Here is a 24,237-nt window from a genome sequence, read left to right as displayed (position 1 = left end):
CTCGCTCTCTCGCTCTCGCTCTCTCGCTCATGGGAAATATGTTTACATTGCCAAAGCAAGTGAACTAGATAATATACACCAGTGAAATAAACAATAAAAATGAACAGTAAACATTACACTCACAGAAGTTCCCAAAAGAATAAATACATTACAAATGTCATATGTATATATACAGTGTGGTAACGATGTACAAATGGTTAAAGTACAAAATGAAACATAAATAAGCATACATATGGGTTGTATTTACAATGGTGTTTGTTCTTCACTGGTTGACCTTTTCTTGTGGCAACAGGTCACACATCTTGCTGCTGTGATGGCACACTGTGGTATTTCACCCAATAGATATGGGAATTTATCAAAATCAGGTTTGTTTCTGAATTCTTTGTGGATCTGTGTAATCTGAGGGAAATATGTGTCTAATATGGTCATACATTGGGCAGGAGGTTAGGAAGTGCAGCTCAGTTTCCACCTCGTTTTGTTGGCAGTGTGCACATAGCCTGTCTTCTCTTGAGAGCCAGGTCTGCCTACGGCAACCTTTCTCAATAGCAAGGCTATGCTCACGGAGTCTGTACATAGTCAAAGCTTTCCTTAATATTGGGTCAGTCACCGTGGTCAGGTATTCTGCCACTGTGTACTCTCTGTTTAGGGACAAATAGCATTCTAGTTGGCTCAGTTTTTTTGTTAATTCTTTCCAATGTGTCAAGTAATTATCTTTTTGTTTTCTCATGATTTGGTTGGGTCTAATTGTGTTGCTGTCCTGGGGCTCTGTGGGGTCTGTTTGTGAACAGAGCCCCAGGACCAGCTTGCTTAGGGGATTCTTCTCCAGGTTCATCTCTCTGTAGGTGATGGCTTTGTTATGGAAGGTTTGGAAATCGCTTTCTTTTAGGTGGTGTAGAATTTTACGGCTCTTTTCTGGATTTTGATAATTAGCGGGTTTCGGCCTAATTCTGCTCTGCATGGATTATTTGGTGTTCTACGTTGTACACTGAGGATATTTTTGCAGAATTCTGCATGCAGAGTCTCAATTTGGTGTTTGTCTGATTTTGTGAATTCTTGGTTGGTGAGCGGACCCTAGACCTCACAATGGGTTCTATAACTGATCAAAGTAATTGGTATGTAGAATTTTTTGTTCCTTCTTGCGTTGTCTCTCAGATCGTTCACAGCTTTGTGGAAGTTACCTGTGGCGTTGATGTTTAGGTATGGTATTTCTATTTGTTAAATATACATTATTATTGTCTTTCATAGATATACAGTCTGGACCTAGGTCTGACAGAATCTGTGCAGAAGATCTAGGTGCTGCTGTAGGCCCTCCTTGGGTTGGGGACAGAAGCACCAGATCCTTCAGCAAACAGTCGACTTCAGATTCTAGTAGGGTGAGGCTGGGTGCTGCAGACTTCCAGTGCCCTCGCCAATTAGTTGATATGTATGTTGAAGAGGGTGGGGCTCAAGCTGCATCCCTTTATTACCCCATGGCCCCAAGGCAAGAAATGTGTGTGTTTTTTGCCTATTTTAACTGCACACTTGTTGTTAGTGTACATGTCTCGTGTTTTCCCCCCAACACTACTTTACATCAATTTGTATAGCAGGCCCTCATGCCAGATTGAGTCGAAGGCTTTTTTGAAATCAACAAAGCATTTATTGTTTTAGCTTTATTTAACTAGGCAAGTCAGTTAAGAACAAATTCTTATTTTCAATGACGGCCTACCAGGGAACAGTGGGTTAATTAACTGCCTTGTTCAGGGGTAGACCGACAGATTTTTACCTTGTCAGTTCGGGGATTCGATCTTGCAACCTTTCGGTTATTAGTCCAACGCTCTAACCACTAGGCTACCTGCCACCCCACAAAGCATGAGAGGACTTTGCTTTTGTTTTTGTTTGTTTTCAATTAGGGTGTGCAGGGTGAATACATGGTCTGTCGTACGGTCATTTGCTGAAAAGCCTAATTGACATTTTCTCAGTACATTGTTTTCACTGAAGAAATGTCAGATTCTTCTGTTAATGGTAATTCAGAGGATTTTCCCAAGGTTGCTGTAGACGCATATCCCATGGTAGTTATTGGGGTCAAATTTGTCTTTACTTTTGTGGATTGGGGTGATCAGTCCTTGGTTCCAAGTATTGGGGAATATGCCAGAGCTAAGGATGATGTAAAAGAGTTTAAGTATAGCCAATTTGAATTTGTAGTCTGTATGTTTTAGCATTTCATTTAGAATACCAGGGGCGGCAGGAGGCCTAGTGGTTAGAGCGTTGAGCCAATAACCGAAAGGTTGCTGGATCGAATCCCATAGCTGACAAGGTCAAATTCTGTCGTTTTGCCCCTGAACAAGGCAGTTGTTCCCCGGTAGGCCGTCATTGTAAATAATATTTTTTTCTTAAATGACTTTCCTAGTTAAATAAAATACAACAATTAAAATACCATCAACACCACAAGCCTTTTAGGGTTGGAAGGTTTGTATTTTGTCCTGTAGTTCATTCAATGAATTTGGAGAATCCAGTGGGTTCTGGTAGTCTTTAATAGTTGATTCTATGATTTGTATTTGATCATGTATATGTCTGCTGTTTCTCTCTCTCTCTTTGGCTCTCTGTCTCTTTCTGTCTCTTTCTGTCTCTCTCTGTCTCGGTCTCTCTCTCTCTCTCTGCTAGAATTGTGGCTTCCAGTCTCAGATTTTTGGTGGTCATAGCTTCTCTCCTGCCTGAAGCACAAAGCATCTGTGTGTTCCTGCTCTAAAGTTTTTCTGTGTGATATAGGCCTAACTTAATTTCTGCTAATGACCTGTTGGTCTGGCTGCCTCTGCTAATGACCTGTTGGTCTGGCTGCCTCTGCTAATGACCTGTTGGTCTGGCTGCCTCTGCTAATGACCTGTTGGTCTGGCTGCCTCTGCTAATGACCTGTTGGTCTGGCTGCCTCTGCTAATGACCTGTTGGTCTGGCTGCCTCTGCTAATGACCTGTTGGTCTGGCTGCCTCTGCTAATGACCTGTTGGTCTGGCTGCCTCTGCTAATGACCTGTTGGTCTGGCTGCCTCTGCTAATGACCTGTTGGTCTGGCTGCCTCTGCTAATGACCTGTTGGTCTGGCTGCCTCTCTGCTAATGACCTGTTGGTCTGGCTGCCTCTGCTAATGACCTGTTGGTCTGGCTGCCTCTCTGCTAATGACCTGTTGGTCTGGCTGCCTCTGCTAATGACCTGTTGGTCTGGCTGCCTCTGCTAATGACCTGTTGGTCTGGCTGCCTCTGCTAATGACCTGTTGGTCTGGCTGCCTCTCTGCTAATGACCTGTATCTGATTATCGCTACACACTGACGGTCTCTCATTGGTTCTCCCAGTTCCCTTCTAACCCACACTCCTCCCCTTCCCCTATCTGTCTCTCTGTGTTTTCACCATTGTCACCTACCTCTTTGCATGATACGTTCTGTTCTAGTTTCTGTTGATGCAGTGAACAGTACCGGTCAGTTCTGTACGACTTCCTGCGAGTTGAGCAGAACATGTGTTTTTCCTCAGTTAGAGAGCAATTCAGTTCCTGGGTCCACTGCAGTGTACCCTAGCATAGAAAGACGCTTGAGCGTCTAGTAGTTTACATCAGGTGTTCATTTTTTTGTAGATATCAAAGATTGTGTGATTTATTTATTTTTTAGGCTCGCTGTGTGTCTACTTGTGTGTGTGTGTTTGCCTCTGTCTTGAAATGTTTAATTCAATATTTCCCCCCCAGCCACACACAAGAAGTTGAAGGTGCTTTGTTAGAATCTTAAAAAGACAGGAAGGTGTGTGTGTGTGTGTGTGTGTGTGTGTGTGTGTGTGTGTGTGTGTGTGTGTGTGTGTGTGTGTGTGTGTGTGTGTGTGTGTGTGTGTGTGTGTGTGTGTGTGTGTGTGTGTGTGTGTGTGTGTGTGTGTGTGTGTGTGTGCGCGCCCCTCTCTCTGTGTATCTACTGTATGTTTTGTTGCTGTCTGTTTGTATGCTTAGCCTATACTATGGGGCATTGGCGTATTTGTGACCCACCACGTGGATTCGGTCCTATGTTACAAAATTTAAAATTGTAATTTTTACATTGGATAAAAGTAGAGAATCAGAGCTAGAAAATGGTATATCATACACTGCAGTTGAGGAACAATGAGAAAGTCATTCTGCTTTGAAAGTTGATTAACTTGTAACCCCACTTTTGAGAAAATGTCCCTTGAATGTTTTGGTACCTACTGGAGAGCTCTTCTTTGTCGCCACCCATTCAGCATCGTCACACCCTCTTAAGCCTTAGCCCCACCCATCTCTTTAAGGATTCACAGTGTAGTAAACAACAACAGATTTCAGAACTAAAAGTGGTGAAAATAGTTGCAAAAAGTAGTAGTAAAAATAAACTTGATCTAGTCCTTGGCCTAAATCCTAGTCTGACTTTGGTGCAGGTCTTATTGTTATTCACATTACCGTCTCTGGTAAACACACACTATATCAACCAAAATCTAAGTTTATTTGTCACATCCACAGGATACAGAAGGTGTAAACGGTACAGTGAAATGGTTACTTGCATAGTGAAGTCTTTTATTTAGGCATGCAGAGGGCTGGCTAGCTAGCTAGCTAAACAATGAACCAAAATCCCAACTCTAATTCTGCTTTCAAAACAACTGGGAAAATCTATTTGAATGGTCATCCAATTTGGAATTCCAATTCAGGCCTCTTTCTGGAGCTCCTACACAGATCACACACGTAACGTTAGCTAGCGAGCCAGCCAGCTAATGTTAGCTAGCTAGCTAACAGTACGCTTCAACTTGCAATGAAAACAACAATTAGTAAACAACAATTAGAAACGTATTTATCTGAAAATGTAGCTAGACTCTTATAGATGAACGTTTCTCCCTCTGTCATGGATGCCATGGTTGCCCTTCAAATCAAATGTATTTATATAGCCCTTCTTACATCAGCTGATATATCAAAGTGCTGTACAGAAACCCAGCCTAAAACTCCAAACAGCAAGCAATGCAGGTGTAGAAGCACGATGGCTAGGAAAAACTCCCTAGAAAGGGCAAAACCTAGGAAGAAACCTAGAGAGGAACCAGGCTATGAGGGGTGGCCAGTCCTCTTCTGGCTGTGCCGGGTGGAGATTATAACAGAACATGGCCAAGATGTTCAAATGTTCATAAATGACCAGCATGGTCAAATAATAATAATCACAGTGGTTGTCGAGGGTGCAACAGGTCAGCACCTCAGGAGTAAATGTCAGTTGGCTTTTCATAGCCGATCATTGAGAGTATCTCTACCGCTCCTGCTGTCTCTAGAGAGTTGAAAACAGCAGGTCTGGGACAGGTAGCACGTCCAGTGAACAGGTCAGGGTTCCATAGCCGCAGGCAGAACAGTTGAAACTGGAGCAGCAGCACGGCCAGGTGGACTGGGGACAGCAAGGAGTCATCATGCCAGGTAGTCCTGAGGCATGGTTCTAGTGCTCAGGTCCTCCGAGAGAGAGAAAGAAAGAAAGAGAATTAGAGAGAGCATACTTAAATTCACACAGGACACCGGATAAGACAGGATAAATACTCCAGATATAACAGACTGACCCTAGCCCCCCGACACATAAACTGCTGCAGCATAAATACTGGAGGCTGAGACAGGAGGGTCAGGAGACACTGTGGCCCCATCCGATGATACCCCCGGACAGGGCCAAACAGGATATAACCCCACCCACTTTGCCAAAGCACAGCCACCACACCACTAGAGGGATATTTCCAACTACCAACTTACCATCCTGAGACAAGGCCGTGTATAGCCCACAAAGATCTCGGTTGTGCCGTGTTGTGCCGCACAACCCTTAGTTTGAAGATGTAATCCGGAGACAGGTGTTTTTTACAAAAGCCTTCTTTCTGTGTTCTCTTTTTAGACTCTCCGCATTTGGCAGTCATCTCTCTGCTTCCACCGGGCATTCTACTGATTAAAAAAAAATCTTATTCCGTGACAACGACACCATTTCTTTCCCACCATTGTCATCACCAGACTTTACATTGTCTTGTTAAATGAAAATTATTTTATTGATTTCCTCATTATCTGATTCATTTTGAGAGTCAGAGAGAATCCGGCATTGGCACGATCATCCTCCAGAAAGTAGTCCATCACAACGTTTTCCCACTGAGCTTTGTTGATAGCAGTAATATCTTCAGGGTAGCAATGTTGAGAGCAGTAGTAAAACTTTTTCAAGATATCTTAAAAAAAAAAAAAGTACGGTAGATAGGATTTTCCACACATGCTTAGCAGCTCATGTTCTAGACAGAAGCAAGCTACATGGCAGACCAATCGGATCTCATCTCTCGGCATGTCCAGCCCATCCATTTCTCAGCCAGTCATGGCTAGCGGGAAGGTTCCTGTATTTTTCCATGGCTAAACCAACTTGTTATTTAACAATTTATTCATATTTACAGATGGCTGACAAGTTTGTTATTAAGATGCATGAAAGTACACATTCCACAAGGCATTTCTGCCGAAAAACGTATTTTAATCTTGAAATGCCTCTCCTGTGAAGTAGTGACATGCGAAAACAAATTGGCTCCGTATTTAAAATGATGGAGAACAAGACATGAAGGAACTGTGGTGGAGTTTTGGTGCAGGTACAACCAACTAGTGCAAAAATTATATTGCGATATTGTCAAAACAGTACGATATTATCTCTATGTAACTGCATCGATTTTTTTTTACCCCCCAATCTCTACTCTAAATCACTGTTTTCTCTGTCGGGGTTCTGGTTAAGGGGACAGAAATATGGAAAGAGAGACAGAGAGATATGGATACTGAGATCCAGAGATCCAGAGACAGGTTGTGGTTGTGTGTTCGCACGCTAGCTGGAATGGCACTGGGCTCCTGGTCTGGAGTGGGAGGAGATAAGGGGGCTATAAGCATCCACTCAGCCTGACCTGATGGCTGGTGAATGTATGACCAGTGGAAAATAACTCACGGCTGTCTGTCCGTGGAGTGGGGTGGGGTGTGGTCAGGGGCAGGGCTCTGTCTCTGACCACTAACCTTAAACCCTAGCTTTAACCTCTGACTTCTCAGGCTGTGGTGTGGTAAATCACAGTGTTGGCTGAACCTGTAGTTTACAGTATAGGCTTGAAGTATGCTCTCTTTTCTTTTGAGAAGACACCAGACTGCACAGTTGTGTGTGATTGGATGAAACTATCTGAAATAGTAATCTAACAGCATCTGTGTGCGCTACTGCCTTCTACCCTCTCTCGCTCCCTATCTCTGCCTTCTACCCTCTCTCGCTCCCTATCTCTGCCTTCTACCCTCTCTCGCTCCCTATCTCTGCCTTCTACCCTCTCTCGCTCCCTATCTCTGCCTTCTACCCTCTCTCGCTCCCTATCTCTGCCTTCTACCCTCTCTCGCTCCCTATCTCTGCCTTCTACCCTCTCTCGCTCCCTATCTCTGCCTTCTACCCTCTCTCGCTCCCTATCTCTGCCTTCTACCCTCTCTCGCTCCCTATCTCTGCCTTCTACCCTCTCTCGCTCCCTATCTCTGCCTTCTACCCTCTCTCGCTCCCTATCTCTGCCTTCTACCCTCTCTCGCTCCCTATCTCTCTGTTTGTATCTTCAACCTGCAACTATCAGGAAATAACACTGATCATATGTTTTCGCACTTTTACTGTGTTAGTTTCATCAGCTGTTGTACAATGTGATATAAAACATAGGAAAAAAGGTAATTTAACTGCATTGGGCCTTTAAAGAATCCTGTATGAGTCTGCTGACTTCCACAGGCTTCAAGCTTTCTTTTAAGAGGCATTTTCTCAGCTTTCTGCAATACAGGTGTGATAGAAGAATGAAGCCGGTGTTTAACATGGGCTTTGCTACACAGAAAGCAGCAGTTGATTACTCCATTGTCAACACTTTGATGTAATCAGTAGATCTAGATCAATATCTTTGAAAATATCATATAAATATCATCAGCTTTTAAAACAATTCAATCTGTTTTCTTTGATCATATTTTGGACTAGTGAGGCAATCTCTCCACTAGCCTACCTATTGTTCCTGCAGTGAGGCAGATTCACCATCTGCTATCAAATCATTTATCTGCATATAGTCTCCAAAAAGCCTACCAGTATGCAAATTGGAAGCCAAATTAACCGCTCGCTTACCGATGCAATTCGGTAAGCTACAGACGAGTCACTTACTTTAACGTCAATGTCTTGCGAGTCCTGATGGACCTTATATCGAAAATACAAACGAGAACTTTAGTTAACTTTTCCGGATGCGATACCATGAACATATGACAACATTGTATGATTTATGAATGGCAAGGATATACATTAACAGTCAAAAGTTTGGACACACCTACTCATTCAAGGGTTTTTCTTTATTTTCACTATTGTAGAATAATGGTGAAGACATCAGAACTATGAAATAACACGTATGGAATAATGTAGAAACCCCAAAAGTGTTAATTAAACAAATCAAAATATAGTAGTAGCCACCCTTTGCCTTTGACAGCTTTGCACACTCTTGGCATTCCCAAAAATAAAGAAAAACCCTTGAATGAGTAGGTGTGTCCACATTTTTGACTGGTACTGTATGAGATCGACTTTGTTCAGTTAGTTCGACAGCTTTTCTAAACTAAGCTGTTCGTCAATCAAAGCTCAGTAAATAGCCTAAGCGCCACCACTGCATGGCTGCGTATGAAACACACCAGGGTCCAATGCTAACTTTTTTTCTCACTGGCCCCAACCAGTTGGGCAAAAATCTACTGGCCTAAACAGAATTTCTACTGGCCCGGACATGGTGTAGTTAAGTGGATTGGGGTCATGCAGGGCCTATAGGTTGGCATGCTTCCTCTCTATATTCAGATATTAATAGGTTACATTTGGTTATTATGATATGTATTAAAATCTGCGTAATATAATTTAGCAATGCAAGTCACTCGCAGGAACGTGGTGGTGCTTGAATAACGACCAATCACATAGCTCAAATACAAATAGCATGACATTTACGTGTGTGGTCTTCAATGGTTTTCAATGGTAAAAGTCTGGGCTGTTGCTGGGCCACTCAACGACATTCAGAGACTCGTCCCGAAGGGTCGTTGTCCTGTTTGAAGGTAAACCTTCGCCCCAGTCTGAGGTCCTGAGCACTCTGGTGCAGGTTTTCATCAAAGATCTCTCTTTACTTTGCTCCGTTCATCAGACCAGAGAATCTTGTTTCTCATGGTCAGAGTCCTTTAGGTGCCTTTAGGCAAACTCCAAGCGGGATGTTATGTGCCGTTTACTGAGGAGTGGCTTCCGTCTGAGCTTCCGTCTGGGCATTAAAGGCCTGATTGGTGGAGTGCTGCGGAGATGGTTGTCCTTCTGGAAGGTTCTCCCATCTCCATATAGAAATTCTGGAGCTCTGTCAGAGTGACCATCAGGTTCTTGGTCACCTCCCTGACCAAGGCCCTTCTCCCCTGATTGCTCAGTTTGGCCGGAAGGCCAGCTCAAGGAAGAGTCTTGGTGGTTCCAAATTTCATCCATTTAAGAATGATGGAGGCCACTGTGTTCTTGCGGACCTTCAATGCTGCAGAAATGTTTTGGTACCTTTCACCAGATCTGTGCCTCAACGCGGTCCTGTCTGGGAGCTTTACGGACAATTCCTTTATCCTCATGGCTTGGTTATTGTTCTGACATGCACTGTCAACTATGGGACCTTACATAGACAGGTGTGTGCCTTTCCAAATCAGACCGAATGTCTCATGGTCTGACAAACATCGCTCTATGATGGTGTTAATGTGAGAATTTCATGGCTACTGATGTGAGTGCTACAAGTGATAGTCATTTAGACAGGTTACCTTGGCCTGGTTTCCCTTTGTAATCTGTGATAGTTTACAAGCCCTGCCACATCCGACGAGCGTCAGAGCCGGCGTAGTAGGATTCGATCTTAGTCCTGTATTGACATTTTGAATGTTTGATGGGTCATCGTAGCGGTATTTCTTATAAGCGTCCAGTTTAGTGTCGCGCTCTTTTAAAGCGGCAGCTTTAGCCTTTAGGTCAGTGCGGATTTTGCCTGTAATCCATGGCTTCTGGTTGGAATATGTACGGTCGGTCACTGTGGAGACGATGTCGTCGATACACGCTGGTGACTGATGTGGTAAACTCCTCAATGTTATCGTATGAATCCCAGAACATATTCCAGTCTGTGCTTGTGAAACAGTCCTGTAGCTGAGCATCCGCTTTATCGGACCAATTCCGTATTGAGCGTGTCACTGGTACTTCCTGTTTGAGTTTTTGCTTGTAAGCAGGAATCGGGCACTTAGAGTGTTATGGTCAGATTTGCGATATGTAGGGTGAGAGAGAGCTTTGTATACGTTTATGTATGTGCAGTTAAGGTGATCTAGAGGTTTTTGGACTCTAGTTGCACAGGTGACATGCTGGTAATAATGAGGTAAAACAGGGTTCAGTTTCCCTGCGTTAACATCCGCGGCCATTAGGCGTGCTGCCTCTGGATGTGCATTTTCTTGTTTGCAAATTGCCCTATACAGCTGAGTGCGGTCGTTGTGCCAGCATCGGTTTGTGGTGGTAAATGGACAGCTACGGGAAATATAAATGAAAGCTCTTGGTAAATAGGATGGTTTTCAGCTTATCATGTGGTATTCTAACTCAGGCGAACAAAACCTTGAGACTTAACATTAGAGATCGCGTACCAGCTCTTGTCAAGAGACGCACACCTCCCCTTAACCTTACCCGAAACTGCCATTTGGTCTTGACGATGCTTAGAAAAACCAGCTGGATTTCTATTATCAATGTCCTTGTTCAGCCATGACTCAGAGACACATAGGATATTAGTTCTTCAGGTCCTGTTGATATGATCGTCTCCAACTGAGCTTGTCCATTTTGTTCTCCAGTGATTGTTTTCCAATAGAACGGAGAGTAGAGGCGGTTTATCTTCTCGTCGATGTAGTCTCGTCCGTCTCTTCCTGTTTCGAGTCCCTTGGATTAGGGCCTGGTCCGGAATGAGCAGTGCAGCCACAGCTGTCAACTCGTTAAAGTAGGAATCTTCCTCTGTTAGCTGTTCTAATGTCTAGAAGCTGTTTACGGTCGTGGGAAATGATGGCGGCAGTATTATGTTAAGATCAGTGTAAAAAACAAACACATAATAGCAGAATTGGTCAGAAGCCAGTAAGATGACTGCCATCTTCCATAAAGGGTTATTTCACGCAGAGGTCACTCCGGCCCGTGGTGTGTCTCTTCAACATTCTTGCATCCTCAGATCCCCTTGCCCTTTGCCCTTTGACACAAACACACACACACACACACACACACACACACACACACACACACACACACACACACACACACACACACACACACACACACACACACACACACACACACACACACTGGGGCCTCCTCATTAAGAGTGGTCCCTTGAGGAGAGGGGTTGTAGAGGCTGCTCTCCTGGCTGACACCTCCAGGATTGATTCTGTGTGATGAGTGCCTTTAGGAGTCTCTGGCCCTTCTATAGAAACTGCTACTCCATCATGACTAATTACTTTGTAAGAAAACACTGTAGAAATTGAATTTCTTGTACTTATTTTTGTACCCGTCTTCCGCGCGTACCTTTCTAGTTCCTTTGTACGTCACTTGTAAAGCGCTCTCTGCCTTCACTGAACAAGTGCGTGGGTGGATAGTGCTCTCCCTTCCTTCCTCTCGCCTCATTCTACCTCTCCCTTTCTCTCCATCACTCCCCCAACATTCTCTGCTTGTCTTTCCCTTTCAGCATGCATAGGAGTTAAATCCACTGTCCTCTCCCGTTCCCCTCTCATCCCTCTCTCTCTCTCCTCCTCTCTTTCCCTCTTTCTCTACACTTCTATTTCCCTCCCTCTCTCTCTACTCTTCCCCTTCCCTATCTCTCTCTACTCTTCTCTTTCCCTCCCTCTCTACTCTTCTTTCCCTCCCTCTCTCTCCTCCTCTCTTTCCCTCTCTCTCGCTGTACTCTTCTTTCCCTCTCTCTCTCTGTACTCCTCTCTTTCCCTCTCTCTCTACTCTTCTCTTTCCCTATCTCTCTCTACTCTTCTCTTTCTCTTTCCCTCTCTCTCTACTCTTCTCTTCCCCCCCGCTCTCTACTCTTCTCTTTCCCTCTCTCTCTACTCTTCTCTTTCCCTCTCTCTCTCTCTACTCTTCTCTTTCCCTCTCTCTCTCTCTGTACTCTTCTCTTTCCCTCTCTCTCTCTCTGTACTCTTCTCTTTCCCTCTCTCTCTGTACTCTTCTATTTCCCTCCCTCTCTGTACTCTTCTCTTTCCCTCCCTCTCTCTGTACTCTTCTCTTTCCCTCTCTCGCTCTGTACTCTTCTCTTTCCCTCTCTCGCTCTGTACTCTTCTCTTTCCCTCTCTCTCTCTCTACTCTTCTCTTTCCCTCTCTCTCTCTCTGTACTCTTCTCTTTCCCTCTCTCTCTCTCTGTACTCTTCTCTTTCCCTCTCTCTCTGTACTCTTCTATTTCCCTCCCTCTCTGTACTCTTCTCTTTCCCTCTCTCGCTCTGTACTCTTCTCTTTCCCTCTCTCTCTCTATACTCTTCTCTTTCCCTCTCTCTCTCTCCTTTTGGTGGTGTTGAATGAAAATATCACTGACTGTAAATATCTTTGTAAATTATTTGATTTATTGAAAACAACTTGAGTAGTGTAATGTTAGGTGAATGAAAGACTAGTGTAATGTTAGGTGAATGAAAGACTAGTGTAATGTTAGGTAATAAAGACTAGTGTAATGTTAGGTAAGAAAGACTAGTGTAATGTTAGGTGATAGAAAGACTAGTGTAATGTTAGGTAATAAAGACTATTGTAATGTTAGGTGAATGAAAGACTAGTGTAATGTTAGGTAATAAAGACTAGTGTAATGTTAGGTAATAAAGACTAGTGTAATGTTAGGTAATAAAGACTAGTGTAATGTTAGGTACTAAAGACTAGTGTAATGTTAGGTAATAAAGACTAGTGTAATGTTAGGTAATAAAGACTAGTGTAATGTTAGGTGAATGAAAGAATAGTGTAATGTTAGGTAATAAAGACTAGTGTAATGTTAGGTGATAGAAAGACTAGTGTAATGTTAGGTAATAAAGACTAGTGTAATGTTAGGTAATAAAGACTAGTGTAATGTTAGGTAATAAAGACTAGTGTAATGTTAGGTAATAAAGACTAGTGTAATGTTAGGTAATAAAGACTAGTGTAATGTTAGGTGATAGAAAGACTAGTGTAATGTTAGGTAATAAAGACTAGTGTAATGTTAGGTGATAGAAAGACTAGTGTAATGTTAGGTAATAAAGACTAGTGTAATGTTAGGTAATAAAGACTATTGTAATGTTAGGTGAATGAAAGACTAGTTTAATGTTAGGTAATAAAGACTAGTGTAATGTTAGGTAATAAAGACTAGTGTAATGTTAGGTAAAAAAGACTATTGTAATGTTAGGTAATAAAGACTAGTGTAATGTTAGGTGATAGAAAGACTAGTGTAATGTTAGGTAATAAAGACTAGTGTAATGTTAGGTGATAGAAAGACTAGTGTAATGTTAGGTAATAAAGACTAGTGTAATGTTAGGTAATAAAGACTATTGTAATGTTAGGTGAATGAAAGACTAGTGTAATGTTAGGTAATAAAGACTAGTGTAATGTTAGGTAATAAAGACTATTGTAATGTTAGGTAATAAAGACTAGTGTAATGTTAGGTAATAAAGACTAGTGTAATGTTAGGTGATAGAAAGACTAGTGTAATGTTAGGTAATACAGACTAGTGTAATGTTAGGCAATACAGACTAGTGTAATGTTAGGTAATAAAGACTAGTGTAATGTTAGGTGATAGAAAGACTAGTGTAATGTTAGGTGATAGAAAGACTAGTGTAATGTTAGGTAATAAAGACTAGTGTAATGTTAGGTAATACAGACTAGTGTAATGTTAGGTAATAAAGACTAGTGTAATGTTAGGTAATAAAGACTAGTGTAATGTTAGGTAATAAAGACTAGTGTAATGTTAGGTAATAAAGACTAGTGTAATGTTAGGTAATAAAGACTAGTGTAATGTTAGGTAATAAAGACTAGTGTAATGTTAGGTATTAAAGACTAGTGTAATGTTAGGTGAATGAAAGACTAGTGTAATGTTAGGTAATACAGACTAGTGTAATGTTAGGTAATAAAGACTAGTGTAATGTTAGGTAAAAAAGACTAGTGTAATGTTAGGTGAATGAAAGACTAGTGTAATGTTAGGTAATAAAGACTAGTGTAATGTTAGGTAATAAAGACTAGTGTAATGTTAGGTGAATGAAAGACTAGTGTAATGTTAGGTGAATGAAAGACTAGTGTAATGTTAGGTAATAAAGACTAGTGTAATGTTAGGTAATAAAGACTAGTGTAATGTTAGGTAATAAAGACTAGTGTAATGTTAGGTAATACAGACTAGTGTAATGTTAGGTGATAGAAAGACTAGTGTAATGTTAGGTGAATGAAAGACTAGTGTAATGTTAGGTGAATGAAAGACTAGTGTAATGTTAGGTAATAAAGACTAGTGTAATGTTAGGTAATAAAGACTAGTGTAATGTTAGGTAATAAAGACTAGTGTAATGTTAGGTAATAAAGACTAGTGTAATGTTAGGTAATAAAGACTAGTGTAATGTTAGGTAATAAAGACTAGTGTAATGTTAGGTACTAAAGACTAGTGTAATGTTAGGTAATAAAGACTAGTGTAATGTTAGGTAATAAAGACTAGTGTAATGTTAGGTAATAAAGACTAGTGTAATGTTAGGTAATAAAGACTAGTGTAATGTTAGGTGAATGAAAGACTAGTGTAATGTTAGGTAATACAGACTAGTGTAATGTTAGGTAATAAAGACTAGTGTAATGTTAGGTAATAAAGACTAGTGTAATGTTAGGTGAATGAAAGACTTGTGTAATGTTAGGTAATAAAGACTAGTGTAATGTTAGATGATAGAAAGACTAGTGTAATGTTAGGTAATACAGACTAGTGTAATGTTAGATGATAGAAAGACTAGCTTTAGAGGAGAAACGGTAGCTAGCTGTTAACGACCGATAGGAGGCTGACTGACTGTGTTCAAATATTGTTGGTAAATTATTAATTGGCCTACCGTCGTATCTGAGCACTCATGATTAATGAATTGTAATGCAATAAAAAAGCAGCACAGACCACAGATTAGTATGTGAGGAACTGTGTGTGTGTTTGGGCTCCTGTGTGTGTGTTTGGGCTCCTGTGTGTGTGTGTTCAAACGCAGCCCCTTGTTTTGATGAGAGAAACGGGGCTGTGGCGACAGAGTGAGGAGGAGGAGAGTACGAGAGGCGGAGCTTCTATCCCTCCTCCATTCATTCTATGTAAATGCACTGCCGCCTGCTCGCGTCCGATTGGTTGGCTTCCCGAACAGCTCTTCAGACAAACGAGAGAGCACAGGGAGGGAGAGAGACATAGGAAAGGAGAGTGATGCGGAGTGTGTGTTATTACAGGTCCTGTTCTAATTAAGCCGGCAGGCTGCAGTGAGACGGACGATCAGTCTGCGCGCCCCTTTCTCTTTCTCTTACCCCTGAGGTCCCATTGTCATCATTAATGTCTATCCCAAACTGTCCATGAATTATGGAGTAGTGAAGTCTCCATAGAAATAGTGCCTGTGGGAAACAGATAGACGGACGGAAGGACAGACAGAGAAAGAAAGAGGGGGATGAAGAACACAGCTGTAAGCCGCCACTGTGCATGCTCCTTCTTCTGCACAGCGCAGGCTCAGTGAATGTAAGAGAGAGGGAGCGGTGTGCCCTTCGCTGAACGGATGAATGGGAGAGGAGCAGAGGGAGGCTGAGCTTGGAGACAACACAAGCTTCACAGAGAGAGAGAGAGGAAAGAAAGGCAGGGAGGACGAGAGAAGCAAGCTCGCATACCGCTATCACCCTAGTTACATCAGAGCTGTACCGACTTCCACCGGCAACAAACCAACACAGGGGGACATGAAGAGAACTGGTCTGATCTGAGCCACATATAGAGGAGGAGCTGTATAAAGTTCCCGTCTGTTCCCCGGGCTGTTGAGTTCCTGTCTTTGTACCGAGTGGCGGACAGACAGTGCCGTGCTGGTCATGCGTGTGGAATGTTGCGTGGCCCCATTGAGAAGAACAGAAAACAAACAAATGCTGCTGAACCTTTCCATTTCAGGAGGACGTTACACTACAGTGTGAATCAGGGAGGGACTAAGCGGTACGAGAAGGACTGTTTAGCGTTTTGCACCAACCGGCAGAAACTTCAAGACTGCCGAGGCATGAGGCAAGCAGATGGTCTGAAAGAAAGGAGAGGTATTTCTTCCGTCTGGACGATGACACCGCTCTGAAAGAATCCTGCTGGACCAGAGGAGAGAGGGACGGGAGTATGAGCTAACTCACCCTCACTAATCCACCCATAAAAGGTGCCTGTTCACGTCCCCCGGATCCTGGCGCACCTTCTTTATCTGTCCCAAACCCCAGAGGTAGTAACCCTGTACTCCTAAAGAGGGGTGACACTTCCTGGATATAGACTCCACTGTACGACTCTACAGCAGAAGCAACATGGACGACTCCAGTATTTTCAGACGTAGGGGTCTGCAGGTAAGGAGAGCTCCCAGCTGACCACCAATCATCAACAAGCTCCCTCACATCCATATGTTACCAGACTGCTGGTTTGTTGTGTTTGTGTACTGACCGCAGGCATTGTGTAGGCTATATGTATTGCCTTCAGTACTCCTGTGCTGTTGTATAAGTGTTATTAGTCAACCTGTTACTGTGTGCTTCTGGGCAGTAGCTGTGGTAGTGTCCCATGTGATCAGGCTGCTTGTTACAGGCAGGCAAGGCAGGGCGAGGCCGGGGCAGGGCTGAATAGGATTTCTGTCCTGGATAAGTTTAGGTCCAGAGTCTACCTGTCATTTTGACATGGCCTACATATTCTACCTGGTAACCGACTCGTTCAGTTTAGAGGGTGGATTCATGCAGACCCTGTCAGACCCTGTCTGCTTCATATACCTTCCATGTGTGCTATGACTTAAATACTGACTAAGGCCATGTCTCCAGGCCGTGTGTGTGAGTGAAGGGCTCTGAAAGGCCAGCTCTAGTGTGACCCTCCTCTGCCCTGCAGTGACAGGGATGCCCGTCTCAAGTCATACTCTCTGCCCTGCAGTGACAGGGATGCCTGTCTCAAGTCATACTCTCTGCCCTGTAGTGACGGAGATGCCCGTCTCAAGTCATACTCTCTGCCCTGCAGTGACAGGGATGCCCGTCTCAAGTCATACTCTCTGCCCTGCAGTGACAGGGATGCCTGTCTCAAGTCATACTCTCTGCCCTGTAGTGACGGAGATGCCCGTCTCAAGTCATACTCTCTGCCCTGTAGTGACAGGGATGCCCGTCTCAAGTCATACTCTCTGCCCTGTAGTGACAGGGATGCCCATCTCAAGTCATACTCTCTGCCCTGCAGTGACGAGGATGCCCGTCTCAAGTCATTCTCTCTGCCCTGCAGTGACAGGGATGCCCATCTCAAGTCATACTCTCTGCCCTGTAGTGACAGGGATGCCCATCTCAAGTCATACTCTCTGCCCTGCAGTGACAGGGATGCCCGTCTCAAGTCATACTCTCTGCCCTGCAGTGACAGGGATGCCCGTCTCAAGTCATTCTCTCTGCCCTGCAGTGACAGGGATGCCCGTCTCAAGTCATACTCTCTGCCCTGCAGTGACAGGGATGCCCGTCTGAAGTCATACTCTCTGCCCTGCAGTGACAGGGATGCCCGTCTGAAGTCATACTCTCTGCCCTGCAGTGACACAAACAAACATCCACACACACTTTATTTTTTATATCTCACTCTTTCTATATCACAGACAGACAGACAGACAGACAGACAGACAGACAGACAGACAGACAGACAGACAGACAGACAGACAGACAGACAGACAGACAGACAGACAGACAGACAGACAGACAGACACTCTTAGTTCATATCACACAGAGGCAGTGTTGTAAAGTACTTAAGTAAAAATACTTTAAAGTACTACTTAAGTAGTTTTTTGGGGTATCTGTACTTTACTTTATTACTTATACTTTTGAAAACTTTTACTTTTACTTCACTACATTCCTAAAGAAAATATTGTACTTTTTACTCCATACATTTTCCCTGACACTAAAAAGTACTCAGTACATTTCGAGTGCTCAGTGATATTTATTCCCATAGTAATTTGTTATGGATCCCTAACTAAATAAACATCTGCATTTTGAAAGAGTATTTTTATAATTATTTTATTAACGAAAGCATAAAGATGCTGATGAAGAAATACGGTACTGTACAGTATATGCTTTATCCGACATTTTGCGGTTGCATGAGGTCGCCCATGCAGCTTTATGTAGGTGCTGAGGCTTTATGACTGTGCCATCAACTTGATTATTTAGCAGACATCACTTGCTTATATTCAGTCAGCACATGTATCTTAAGAAGCAGTGTCTTAGACCACTGCGCCACTCAGGCGCTGTACAATGTGACCTGTCTGGAGTAGGCTACAGTACTACAGTAAGAGCAAAATAATCCTAACATTTCCACACCCTAATTGTAGTCTAAGTTTCTCTTAGAATAAAAACCTTAGTGTAACAACAGTTTTAGTAAGTAATACTGAAGTCGTGCACAATTATCACTTTCTATTTAGGTTTATGTCGCCCATTCATTGTCAGAGACAGTAGCGCCTTGGAACCCAAAAGCATAATCAGTGCTCTACCTCCCCCTTGTGGTGGTCTGGAGCAATGAAGTGGTGACGCAGGGTACCGTACTAAACCACAACTTACCTCGAAGTCCCGCAGCATAGTCGCAAAACTTTTAGTGGAGCAACCACTGTATATAGGTCCTGGATGGCACATATGTGCACCATGTCATTGCTCTCGCTCTCTCTGCTATGTCCACAGAGCCCACACTCTAACCTCATTGGATAATACTGGGCAGGACTCTTGCTACAGGACTCAACAACACCTAGCTGTCACTCAAATGCGAGGGGCTGAAGCTCATTGGCTAGAACTAAGATTTTTAGGGGGCTGGCCCACATGGGGGAAAATGTAGGGTAACTTTCAAACTCACATCCCAAAATATACACATTTCACTTCACATGATTATTGCGGGCATGACACATTGTGGGTGCAAAAACTATTTGTGTATCTCTAATAATAATGTGTACTTTTCTATAGACAGTAATTCTGCTCATAGATTATGCATGTTTGGAACTACACATGAACACATCCAGCCCAAAGCAGGAGGGTTAAAACATACTTTATTAGTCGCAAAATTACCGGAGCTTGTCTTTAAAGAAAGGTATGTGTAATAAAGAGGACAGGACAGCAGGGTCTTTGGTGAGGGCCTGTAAAAGCAACCTGATATTTAAGAGGACAGATTGAACTCTTCCAAGGATTGATCTGAAAAGATGAGCTCAGCTCAGATCCCGGGTTATTGTGTGAGAGTGTGCCCGATTTTTGTCCGTTTGATTGTGCATTTGTGGTCGACTTTGTGTGTAAGTGTGAGAATGTGTCTGGGTGCAAACAGACAGTCAGTTAGCGTCTGTCTGTGTGTCTGTGTCTGTGTTTGAGTGTGAGTGTGTGTGTGTGTGTGAATAGGCCCACCGTGGGATAAAGCTGAGCTATGACCATGTGTGTGGTCTAGAGCTGATATTGTTCATTACTATAAGGAGCCTATGTGACGTTTCCAATAAAATAAGTTTGTTAATATGGGTGATGTTTAATGGAACAAATGATAGCTAAAACCTTCAAACTAGTAGTTTAAAGGATAGTTCAAGTAAACTGTGGTTCAAAATGTTGTAACTTTTATCATTCAATTTATTGTTATCATATTAATTCACTAAATGTATCACAATATGGGTTTTTGTCCATATTTACCAGCTGTAGTGGACTGTAGACTGTGTGTGCTGGGGGACGGGGAATTTGTTACTCTGAATCCTCTGGCATGGCTGGATACCCATGGGGCACCCACTGTACACCCTACGGCTGGACAGCAGAGGCAGTACTATCAGCTCCCACCCCGAAACACACACACACACACACACACACACACACACACACACACACACACACACACCAATCCCAAAGCTAATAGTGTAAGTAGGCGGACTGCAAAAAAGAGAGGACATATCGCTTGTCGTCTTTGTCCTTCAAAATCTCACCCGGACATGCAGTACATTCAGAAAGTATTCAGACCCCTTGACTTTTGCCACATTTTGTTATATTACATCCTTATTCTAAAATGTATTAAATAGTTTTTTTCCCCTAATCAATCTACACACAATACCCCATAATGACATCACAATACCCCATAATGACATCACGATACCCCATAATGACATCACGATACCCCATAATGACAACGCAAAAACAGGTTTTTATACATTTTTGCAAATGTATAAAACAACATGTAATAATGAAATATCACATTTACATAAGTATTCAGAACCTTTACTTGGTACATTGTTGAGGCACCTTTGGCAGTGATTACAGCCTCAAGTCTTCTTGGGTATGACACTACAAGCTTGGCACACCTGTATTTGGGGAGTTTCTCCCATTCTTCTCTGCAGATCCTCTCAAGCTCTGTCAGGTTGGATGGGGAGCGTTGATGCACGGCATTTTCAGGTCTCTCCAGAGATGTTCGATTGGGTTCAAGTCTGGGCTCTGGCTGGGCCACCCAAGGACATTCAGAGACTTGTCCCGAAGCCACTCCTGCGTTGTCGTGGATTTGTGCTTAGGGTCATTGTCCTGTTGGAAGGTGAACCTTCGACCCAGTCTGGAGCAGGTTTTCATCAAGGATCTCTGTATTTTGCTCCATTCATCTTTCCCTATATCTCCCAGTCCCTGCCGCTGAAAAACATCCCCACAGCATGATGGTGCCACCACCATGCGTCATCGTAGAGATGGCGCCAGGTTTCCTCCAGACGTGACGGTTGGCATTCAGGCCAAAGAGTTCAATCTTGGTTTCATCAGACCAGAAAATCTTGTTTCTCATGGTCTGAGAGTCCTTTAGGTGCCTTTTGGCAAACTCCAAGCAGGCTGTCATGACCTTTTCACTGTGGCTTCCGTCTGGCCACTTTACCATAAGAGCCTGATTTGGTGGAGTGCTGCAGAGATGGTTGTCCTTCTGGAAGGTTCTCACATTTCCAATGAGGAACTTTGGAGCTCAGAGTGACCTCCCTGGAGGGATAGAGTGAGAAGGTATGGAGGGAGAAGGTATGGAGGGAGAAGGTATGGAGGGAGAAGGTATGGAGGGAGAAGGTATGGAGGGAGAAGGTATGGAAGGAGAAGGTGGGGAGGTAGGGATACAGGGAGAAGGTGGGGCGGGAGGGATACAGGGAGGTAGGGAGGGAGGGATAGAGGGAGGTGGGGGGATACAGGGAGGAGATGGGGATGGAGGAATAGAGGGAGGTGGGGGGGATACAGATACAGGGAGGAGGTGGGGAGGTGGGGAGGGAGGGATAGAGGGACGTGGGGGGGAGGGAGGGATACAGGGAGGATGTGGGGAGGGAGGGATAGAGTGAGTGGGTGTGGAGGGATAGAGGGAGGGATAGAGTGAGGAGGGAAGGAGGTGGGGAGGGATAGAGGGAGTAGGTGTGGAGGGATAGAGGGAGGTAGGGAGGTGGGGAGGGAGGGATACAGGGAGAAGGTGGGGAGGGATAGAGGGGGGTGGGGAGGGAGGGAGGGAGGGATACAGGGAGGTGGGGAGGGAGGGATACAGGGAGGAGGTGGGGAGGGATAGAGAGAGGGATAGAGGGAGGGAGGTGATTATGGGGATACCTAATACCACTGAGCCTTCTCTGGGGACAGCCTCCTCTTTTCTCCTCCTATTTCCTCCCAGTGGTAGAGTCTTGGCCAGCCCAGGACAGCTGCCTGTGAAAACCATGCATATATTACCAGACTGACACAATGATTATGTTGATGAGAGAATTCTTTCTTCAGCTTCTACTCATCATCTTTAGTACAGCGGTCTTTGTTCAACCTCAAACCATTACTGTGCTGGCTACTGTGCTGGCTGTTGCGTTTCCACTGGACAGTTGGGGGTCATTGATTTGGCTAGAGATCCCTCTCGCCCACTGTGGTCTAACCGTGTCTGCTGACTGCATTTCCCCTCTCAATCTCTGCCTAATGGTGTGTGACTGCGTCTCTCCTGCAGTTGACCATGCCAACTAATCTGGTGAACCATGTAGGGTAGGATTAGACCTGCCTGCCTGTTTGTCGCTCGGTCACTGTAGTGTGAGGTTCAATGCTCAATGTGCTGCGCTGCTAACACACTGTCTGTTTCTGTATGCACACAAACACACACACATCCTGACACACACATCCTGATACACACACACATACTGACTAATCTGCCGGCAGTCAGTTTCCATCCCAAGTGGCTGACATGTGAGTTCACTAATGGTCCCGGGTCTGTCATACTGGGCTGTTTGAATGGCTCACTCTGATGTACACTACACCTTTTTATTATGCAGTTGTGAGGGTATTTCAGTTGAAGAATGACACTCCTTTTCACACTTTGAGTCTTTAGTTTGAAGAGAAGACTTTGGAGGTTAACTGAAATGTAAGAGAGCAGTCAATTATTTTCTGTCAGGCAGCATCTTTCCTCCTTTGTCCCTAGACAGACAGACGGAGACATAGACAGTCAGACAGAGGGGTTGAGAGAGCTTCAAAGTGTCAGTGTGAGATCAGGTGCAGAGATAGACGAGGAGGCTGAGATGAGGGGAGAGCCACAGGCCATGGCTCCATTCTGATGGTGCTGGCTGGCTAGCAGCAAGTGTGGATAATTCACTTTTTGGTCCACCAGCCACTGTGGCAGATAGATGAGAAAATCTACCAGCCACTCAGATGTTTTACGGGCCCAAAAATGTTTCATTACACACACACTTACACTTACACTTACACACACACACACACACACACACACACACACACACACACACACACACACACACACACACACACACACACACACACACACACACACACACACAAAACAGGTGAGCATGTTTTGTAATTTTTCTAAAACAGGAAATGTATTACTACTAAGAAGAAATCTGGTATATTGCTTCGTTTAATTTCTTTTAATCAATGCATGTTAAAATAAATCATTTAGACCCAATAGTAAAAACAGATGGAGTTCTACAAATGAACATGAAGAATCAAGTTCCTGCCCTGCCACAAAAGGCTGACTGATACAGCTAATTTATTAATATAGTTCAGAGCTCTGCACTGACATGTTTTACAAGGAGTACATGATGTGCTCTTAAGTAGAAATGTAGAAGCACACAAATACATCGAGGAGAACAATTCAAGTATTTCAGTGTTTTAATTATAAAAAATGACTAAGTTCATGATTAAATGTTTTTGGGAGTGATCCATGCTCTATCAAGCACAATAATTCAGTGAGACAAAAATGTTCAGCTTCCCCTTTAAGAGAAGGGCTGTTACCGTGGTAACTTGGGCACTCCCTTGTCTGTGATGAAAAAATCTCAGACTGCGACATCCTAACAGCAGACAGTTGCAGCAAACTCAATCTAACATTGACAACAACCTAGCGTTAGGCTGTGAACAAAACTATATAATTGGCCAAGAAACACGAGGACAAGTCAGACTTTAGTAGCCTTTCTTATCAGTTCCACTAACTTCTACATGTGGCCTTTGGATTAAAAACTGTTCCCAAATGCTTTGTGTGACCACCTGCCAACGTGGCTGGAGAAATAGACCTTCTTACCCACCAATGACAAAATCTACTCACATTTGGTGGGTGTTAATTTCCAAGGGCAGGCTGGTAAATGTTTATCCTGCTTCGGAGGTGGAGAGAGAAAATATGGAGAGGGGAGTGGGGTTGTTTTATTGTGGAGTTGGATGACTGAAGGCCCTGGTAGTGACTGTTTAGGCTTTTAGTCATGCTCTGCTCCATCGCTGGTCTGGTTATTAACCAGCCTGCTGTTTACAACTGACCCAGGACCTGTTAGCCTGGCCCAGGCCCCAGCCCTACAAACGGCACAGGGCTACTGTATATTAAACATTGACTCAGACAGTGAAACATTGAATAGCTAACCCACAGTACAAATCAAGCCCTCACCCTCCAGTCGTCCTACAGGCAGTCGTCAGTCTCTCACCGTCTCTACACGCTATGATCCATAGTACTTAATGACTCCCATAAATCACCCAGGTCATATGATAGTCATAGTATAGAGGCCATATTGAGCTGATGCTCATATTCCCCTGAGCTTTGTGAATGTAGAGCTCTATCTACTGGAGTAATGTAATCGTTCTGT

The 24,237-nt window shown here is 43.7% G+C and overlaps 1 protein-coding gene across 4 annotated transcripts in view; it reads left to right on the top strand.

The window, feature by feature from the left end:
- The window catches only part of mast2 (microtubule associated serine/threonine kinase 2), a 297,943-nt gene that overhangs the window by 118,129 nt on the left and 155,577 nt on the right, over positions 1-24,237 (top strand). Inside the window, exon 1 of one of the 4 annotated variants that reach the window (XM_071346360.1) lies at positions 15,244-16,528. The exons of the other annotated variants lie outside the window; for them this stretch is intronic. Within the exon in view, the coding sequence (XP_071202461.1) occupies positions 16,490-16,528 (39 nt within the window). The 5' untranslated portion in view covers positions 15,244-16,489. Of the gene's footprint in view, positions 1-15,243; positions 16,529-24,237 lie in introns of those variants that run through there. 4 annotated transcript variants of the gene reach the window in all.

The sequence above is a fragment of the Salvelinus alpinus genome, chromosome 16 (genome assembly GCF_045679555.1).
Source record: "Salvelinus alpinus chromosome 16, SLU_Salpinus.1, whole genome shotgun sequence".
NCBI lineage: Eukaryota > Metazoa > Chordata > Actinopteri > Salmoniformes > Salmonidae > Salvelinus > Salvelinus alpinus.
Note: the sequence above shows the minus strand (reverse complement) of the source record. Positions and strands in the feature narration are given on the sequence as shown.